General features: G+C 46.6%; 1 protein-coding gene across 1 annotated transcript; it reads left to right on the top strand.

Moving 5' to 3' along the window:
• Positions 1-548: 548 nt before the first annotated feature.
• On the top strand, positions 549-5586 carry SARC_09138 (hypothetical protein; the record flags this gene model as incomplete). Its single annotated transcript, XM_014296858.1, has 5 exons — positions 549-611; positions 793-872; positions 1096-1677; positions 4505-5120; positions 5557-5586. 5 exons carry the CDS (start codon positions 549-551, stop codon positions 5584-5586), a joined length of 1371 nt encoding a protein of 456 aa, XP_014152333.1.
• Between the last annotated feature and the right edge of the window lie 3235 nt (positions 5587-8821).

Genomic DNA, 8821 nt, shown 5'->3' with positions numbered 1-8821 from the left:
AATCATATTAGTGTTAGATATACTTTTATATGTTATTGGACATATACCCATAACAGTACACCCATGTGACTGTGGCGCATTTAGCTAAACTTTTAATATAGTGAAGCGCTATGTAGAATGGAGGGTAATAAGGCTCTCATCCAGAGACCAGAGATAGCCCCCATTCACCTTTTCTACATGCGACTGAAAGAAAATTTCTTACTGAAAACCGCATTAATCTATGTTTTTTATAGTACTGGTTTGTGCCGTAAAAAAAAGGTTAATAACTAATATCCCACTAAGGTTACATGGTTCTCAGCCAATTTTGTTACCGCAAACGACCACTGCACGGGTGACGTATCGTGAAAAGCTTTCACCTCTATTCCATAGAACGAATGCCATACTCCAAGGTTCGATTGACAGTCTACAGCTTTTTATCATTTATATGGACTCCCTAGCTATTACACTTGCGCAATTTCGGCCGAAATTCGTCCGCTCCTACTTCTTTGTAGATACGTGCATCCAGGCTCCACAATCTGTTCGGTTGCAACCCTTCCTGAACGCGATCGATGATTGGGGTCACCAATCCGGTCAAGAACAAGGAATTCTTAAGCCCCGAAAGTGATCGTCGAGTATGTTGTATGCGGTACCGCCTCTCCGTATCAAAGGACACCTCATCACGCCAACACTAGTAGGCTCCCCAATTGCGAACATTCTCAACAGAAACCTACTTTTCCCTCCCATGTTCATGGCGGTGGAACTCTCTAACATCTATCCAAAGCCTTCCAAATACTTGGATTTCAACTGTCCCAGGGCATACCGGGTATCGACTTTGTAAAACACATGGATAATTTCGTGGCAGAATTACTCCAGGCTATAGTGTCCTTCCGGGCGTAAGGTTTTCATGGATTCAGCTTGCACAATCCGCGAAATCAGTTGGCAATATTCAAGACGCTCATTCTTTCGACGGCAACCTATGGTTGTCTAAACATCATAGCATGACCTCTGCCTGTTTGACATGCCGCGTTGAAGCCGCTGTACGAGCGGTACAACTCAGCACTAATTCAAGCAACAGCTATCATAACCAGCACTATATTCCCAAAACGCCCATACCAGCGCACACAGCTTCTTCGCTTTTGTCGTTTACTTTGAGGAGTACCTTGGTGGCTGCCTGGGACTACACATTGACTCGATCGACAATACAAACCCACTTGCCACACTTGCGAGACCCACTTGGACACGTAACAGACCGCCGGGTAAATTCACGTCCAATATCTACGCAAATTTAAAATCAAGGGGCGGGTACACACCTCAACACAAAGAACTCCGTGAGCTTCGCGTGCAGATCCAACATAATACCACCCAACGTCTCATAACTAAGGAGATAGCAGGCAAGGCTCACCGCCAATACTACTATCGACTTATAAGAGAAGTATCACGGACCGGGACAAGCCCTCCCATGATAGCTTTACCCACTGCTGTGAACCCCCCCCCCCCCCCCCCCCCATCCGTCTTTAACACGGTCCTGTTTAAATTGCCTGACTATCGCACTGGTGGATACTTCTGTCCTGTGTGCCCCGGAGATAAGACTTTTTTTATCCAGCCACTTTGCTTGTATCCGTTTTCTAATAAGGCGTGTTCTAGTGTGCTTTTTCTACCCCCAGTTGGACCGGACTTACTACAACAACTACAGAATCGGTATGACTACCACGGCATATGGACTCTCTACGAACATCTCGGGAGCTTCTTTCTCCATGAACAGCGGGCACCAATTTATCTCAATCCAGTACTGGTCGATAAATTGATGTTCCCTATACCCCGCCTCATCACTGTTCTGAAGTACTATTTCCAGATCTCGGTACAGACCAAATCTTCGAGACTTCTGGTACCACCTATGATACTTCCTGCTTTGGCTAGCCAGGGTATTTTAAATGCATCAGCTGTGTGGTGTTGTATCGGGCAGCCACCAACTTTGCTCCGAACCAGAATTGCGGATGACAACCTCACCTTTCTTGGTATCACGTTCAAAATATCTCATGACTCAGCCCATATTACCACTACGAGTGGGTCATGGCACACAAGTTTTAGTTCTCACCCAATGGTAGAGGTATTCTGTATCCATCGTCACACGTGAGCTAACGCATCGTATGTCTTCCATGGTTGCATCACTCGCCCCAGCTTCTCGCGGCAGTTCGACAATCTCAATTTCCCTTCAATTTTCCCAGAACCTATCCAACGAATATGAAGCCTGATGTGTATGTAGACATAAAAATTTATCCAAACAGAAAGTAAAAATATTATCCCTACTTTTAATACTAATTATAATGGGTAGGGAATCGAGAGAGAGAAAAGGCTAAAATGGCTAAAAGAGAAGACTTTAACTACTGCGATTAATAGCTATTTTGGGTGAAGCCGCCAAGAGACCCGACTATCAAGTAAAAGGCTTTTCGGATTACTACTTATGCGTTGCAAATAAAAGGGGGCCACATTCAAGTGAGGAAATCTCTAATTTCCGACATCTACTACGTCGACCCTGTCGCAATCTGCAAACGTTGCTTCAGATTAGATTACAAATATGGTTTCATACAATATGATGCTATACACATCTCTAAAGTGTTGAATTCAACCTCGTTCACTACCAATGGACTGGCTGCGAATATTCCAGACATGCGAATTACCTTTCGCAAGCTGTTAAATGAAATCGAAATGATGAGATGATACCAACAACTACTATATTAAATTCTACTACTACTCCTACTACGATTATCTATCGTATCTATCTTGTACTCTAACGGATATCATGAGCACTACATTACCAATGAGGATATGCTGGACTATCCACCAGGTCTACTTGAATTGGATTACATCGTGAATACCGATCATGTCATGGTCACATACCTTCACCTGTCTATATTGAGGCCATGTTTACTATGAATCCTTAGTACTTTGAAAATAATTAGTAAAGATGCTGGAGGTATGCACTGTATGATCGAGCGCATTATGGCGCTTACCAAGAGACAACCCCGATATTTCATTAATACACAAATTACCAATGCTAATTTGTTTGCTATAGTACAACTTCGGGTAAATTCCTCACCGATAACTGTCTTTTGAGTTCTACTTTCACATTATTTTTTTACAGGAGTACTTTTTCGTGACTCGAGAGGTTATTTTACTATTAGCTAGGTTACAGGGACCTGATAATGCAAGAAGCGTAATACTTTTCTAATATAGTACTATCTATCACTCCAATGTTGTATATCCCAAGGTGTCATACGCCATTAGCCGACATGCTCAATGTTATCACGGCGAATGTGAGAGTGTTGAATGCCAAATAGCGATCAGTTAACAATCCATACTCATAGACAGGAAGTAATATTGTCAGATTGATCAGACTCTGTACAATCCGGTTTTGACTATAGGCTATACTGTTATTCCATCCACCGAACTGTCTGTCTTATGGGTATAGCTTGCTTCTAAGTGTCGTCAATGCTTATAACTGTGTCGTACATACGTCTTATTGTAACATTATCTTGATCAGAGTCCTTTATGGTATTGAGGTTGCAAAGTCCTTAGGGCATATAATTCCTCAAACGGCGTTGTTTTATTCTAAAGTTGAGCAAGGCTTTATACAAAAACCGGAACACCTTAAAGTACAGACTGTGAAGTCGTGCGTAAAACATGGGTGACAATGGTTTACGATTACGTAGGGAACACGTGGATGGTAAATACGCTCAAATGATGCACCAACATATTGTACTACAACAACTTGGCACGCACAACTAGTGTGAAACACATACAGAGGTACAATTAAAGATTAGAGAGCTACGTTTTGAAGGGTAAAGCTGTGTGCACGCGAATGTCAGTACCACTGGTAATACCCATGTTGAAATATTGGCCCGGTGGAACTAATGGGGTACTTAATGTTTAATTTGATGCCACGTCACGATACCGAGGTCTGTAAACCCCTAATTTGTATAAATCAACAAGGTCCGTACTACACACGTGCTCATTTGTTATCTATGTGTGATGTTTTCTATGCTAAACATTGAAAATTATGTTGTAACTTATTGCGTGATGGGTGAAAATTGATACTTTTACGTACACAATTTTTATGTACTCCACAGCTTCTCTATCAACTTCAAGTGATGTGACTAATACCCTAATTGATGGAATGGTAATAACTGTATTGTATTCAATAGCTCTAATAAAAAACATGGACTAGCTATATATACATCATACAACAAATTGCTAGCCAGTACGTGCACTATATGCGAAATTATGTCAGCTTTATTTAATTAGAGAGTGTATCAAAATGTGGATATTAACCCTTTTACGCGCCTTTTACATGACCAAGCGACATCTGGGTTGATAGTTTGTTTCTGGTAAAATCTCGATGACCAACAGGTCACCAGTGTAGAACTGAATACTACTTCCAAAAACCCACAGACCCCACCAAAACAGTCGCATAAATACTAGACTTGAAATTTGGATTTTCAAACAAAATAAAACAAAAATCCAGTAGGGAGCCTGGGGACCCGCAGTCCCACATCCGCGAAAAATGTCGGGCCAGGCCGATTGCGTTCGTCCCCAAGGACTCCTTGCCCAATGACCAATGGAAATTGGACTTACAAAAATCTATCACAGACCTTTCTGCCCAGGTCAATACTCTACAGGCCAATATCAACCAAATTTTGGGACCGGATCTACCAAACCCGAACAATGATGGGCCCATCTCTAAGGAGCCTTTGACTGATGACCAATGGAAATCAACCATGCACCAAATGCTCACTAACCTCTGTGCAAAAGTAATCAACCTCGAATCCGAACTCCGGGACCTTAAATCGCAAACCCGTGCACCTATAGATGAAGACACATCCGACACATTCCGATTTGGCTCCACAAGCCCGCCTGCTCCGCCAGCAAACAGACCGCGGTCACAGGCGCCCATTAGCAGCAGTGAGCCTCCCAGCTACCACTCAAAAGTGGACAAACCTGAAAACCCGAGCCCTAAAAAACGCCCGACCCCATCAGCTTCTCAGTCCCTACCGCAGCCGCCAGTATCCAAACACCTTTTGACGAAAGTGGTGGGCCGCCCGATTCCGGACAAAACTCTTCATGAAATGGATGACATAACTCCGGTATGGCTCTTTTTCCGAACAATTTTTCCAACCGGCAAGCCCCCGTCCCAATCAGTATTTAATAAAATACTGCCAAGCCTAACCAGTCCTCAATCGCCAACACTTTCTCTGGTATCTCCCGTCTAAACCGGTATCTCGTCTAAATCGCCGCGGAAGCTCCGTCAGTTTCGTCCGCCTTTGTGTTCCTAGCGACGCTGTCGCCCAGGTGAAACGCCAAGCAGCACTTCCGTGGAAATGGCAACTTGATGAAAACTTCGACCCCCGCTCCCAACAACATCCCGACGCTACGAAAGCAGCCTTAATTCATTATCTCCGCACCAAGCGGGAGGCCCTCTGCACATATGAACGAGCGCCAAGAATTCTTGCCCGCAGCATGGATACTGAGTCCGCTTGTCAACTCCACTAACGCAGACATCCTTCGATCTACCGCGGACAGTCTCCAGAAGACTTACCAAGCAAAACATGATGCAAACCTCTTCTCATCTATCCCGCGAATCCCGGCAAACGCTAAAGAACCAGCGCGTGCGGAACCCGGATGACTTCATATATCAACGGTCTTCCCGACACAACCATCCGACGCGATGGTTACCTATACGCAACCTCAACCTTCCACGAAAACTCTTCGACGACAGGCAACGATATAAAAATGGCTGACATCGTTAAAGAAGAGAGCCCAGTAGTATTGACCGAGGATGAACAATGCTAGGACCAATGAGGATGACGCTCTTCGACCCACAAGGACTCAACATGGACAACGCAGCACATACAGATAAGTGTTTGAACGTTATATCGATTTTAAGTCAGGTTGATGTTATGTGTGTGGTTGAAACCTGGCATAACACCACATATCTTAATCATATACGCTCGAACACACACTACCATATTCTACATCACACTACACTGCATAATATCTTACACCCTTCACACTGTGGTATTGGCATTTTTTCCAAACACCACCCATCGAATTTTCAACTTGTACACTCCTCACCGTACGCGGTGTTCTTTGTGTACTTTGGCGTTCATATGGCCGTGTTCTACCTTACACTCAAATCACTTACTGAAGAAGACGACAGGCGATACATGAATCCCCCCGAGATTGGCAATTTCCAACCAGATGTCGTGTGGGGAGATTTCAACTTCAAAGCCCGGAAGTATGGCCACGCATCTACAAATCACGGACTACGTATGAAAACGATTGAAACTACCCTGCGTAATACGTGGCACTTGAACTACCTCTATGCTGGCGGCTCAACTGGTATAGAACATGCGTATCATCGGCCTACCACCCCCGCCTCTCTCCAGACTTATAACTGACGGATTACGGTATCTGGGGTGACCACACCTTTGGACTCGATCTCCAGATACTTCCCACGCATCAAATCCATCGGCCCCAACAAATGCCAACAATGCAGCCGCCTCCGGAACCAGCGCCTCCCCTCCCATGGATATAACCGATATCGCCATCGACTGCATCACCTACGCAATAAATCCCGCGCGCAACTATTCCAAGCCAAAATCCGGGCACATCAGAACCTACTACGGTCATATCTCACTTTGCATGGACCAGCGGAAGGGCTGCTACGGATCCTCGACCGTATCTGGCGCTATGCCGCTAACCCACAAATCTTCGGGGGGTTCTACTATGACTTAAACAGACCCTGGGTTCAGCGGCTGCCAAACAACTCGTTCCACCCACGTCTGACCACACAAAGCAATGCTGAAATGTTCAAAGATATTGCGTACCAACGACGGTCTCCGCGCCAACCCTGCATACCGGGTACCGATGACACAGGCGCCACCCTCGCTGGCTACTTTGAGGACCTATTCAACTCTACAAACCCGTACGCGGTTCCACCGGATGCCGAACCCTCTCCCAATGTCGCTTCCACTATACGCCCCGACGATGTAACGGAGGCTATACTACGCTATCCAATAAGGGGCTTGACCCCGACGGGATCCACACCCTCCTCCTGAAGGCCACAGGGGAGCGCTTCACCGAACGACGGACAATAGGACGCCCCGACGCCAATAGCCCACTGATTAGACTCCTTGTCGAAGCATTCACTGAGCTACTGAAGGCGGGTACCTTCCCTGCAGCCCTAAACTGCAGCCACCTGACAGCGCACTCATAGAAAGCCGATACAGATATCACCTCCCCAGCCGACTTCCGCCCCATCACGCTGACGCAAATAGTCAGACGCATCTTTGAAAAGTGCTTTCTCAACCTGATTGCGAGCCACCCCGGCTTTGCTACCCATGCTACCCAAGCTGGCTTCAAATCACGGTACTCCTGTCACACCCAAGCACTTGCCGCCATGGAATTTGAGACACAGTCAGAAGGGGAGTGGAACGACGTCTGTCTGGACATTACCAAGGCATACGACAAGGTTGCTCTCCCACGCCTATGGGTACTCTTGCGCCACACTGGAATGCCCGAAAATTGGGTCAACTGCCTCCGCGCGCTATTTGAGAGGGTCCTTACCCGAGTGACATATCGCCGCATGCTCTCGCCTCTATTCCATAGAACGAATGACATCCTACAAGGCTCAATCGTTGGCCACCAGCTCTATATTATCTACATGGATTCCTTAGCTGTCACGCTAGCATTATTCCGGCCCAAGCTCCTCCGCTCTTATTTATTTGTCGATGACACACGTATCTAATCCCTTCAATCGGTTCCGTTCCAGCCCTTTTTAGATGACATTGATGCGTGGGGACGCAAATCTGGCCTCGAACAGGGTGTCATTAAACCCCGAGTGCGATTTACCGACTTGTGACACGCGGCGCCAACCCTCCGTATAACTCGAACAGGGTTAAACCCCGAGTACGATCTACCGACTTGTGACACGCGGCGCCAACCCTCTGTATAAATGGTGAGCTTATCACGCCGACGCTTGCAGGCGCACCTTGGAACACACGTTACCTCCCCCTGAAGATGGCGCCCGCACATGCCAAACCGAAACGCTCCAAATATCTGGGGTTCCCACTCTCTCACGAAATACCAGGAATCAACCTCGCCAGACATATGGAACCCCTGGTTGCAGCATTGTCCTTGGGTATCGCCTCTTTCCGCGCTTATGGCTTCCATGGCTTCAGCTGGCGACCGACTGGTGCTGTTCGAAACATACATCCTATCCACGGCTACGTATGGCCTGAACATTATTGCCTGGGCTCCGCATATATGGGATGATGTGTTGAACCCCCTGTTCAAGCGCTTTAACTCAGCACTCCTCCAAGCAGCAGCCATCATCAAGGGCACTAGATACCCTCAGTTTCCCAAACATCAAACAAAGTTACATCACTTTTGTGGCCTGCTCCCCGTGCGACCATTCGCGGACTACCTCGGAGGTTGCCTGGGAATACAACTCGACTCAATGGTCAGCACAAATCCACTCACCCCTCTGACGCAACCCGCCTGGGCCCACGGCAAATCATTACTGCGCTTCCCGTACAGTATCTATGCTCACCTAAAAACTGTACACAAAAAAACATGGGCGGGCGTACACCCGACCATGTAGCCCTCCGCCAACACTGTGACGACATCAGAAAGAACTCAACAAAGCGCTGGTCTAACAAGGAGATCGCGGCAATGGCCCGGCGCCAACACTACTACCAACTGGTTATGGGTAAACCGCCAATCTCAAACCGAGACAAAGCCAGACACGACAGCTTCAACCGCTGCTTCGAGCCTACACCAATCC

The sequence above is a fragment of the Sphaeroforma arctica genome, assembly GCF_001186125.1.
Source record: "Sphaeroforma arctica JP610 unplaced genomic scaffold supercont1.894, whole genome shotgun sequence".
Taxonomy (NCBI): Eukaryota; class Ichthyosporea; order Ichthyophonida; genus Sphaeroforma; species Sphaeroforma arctica.
This window is presented reverse-complemented; position numbering and strand designations above follow the sequence as displayed.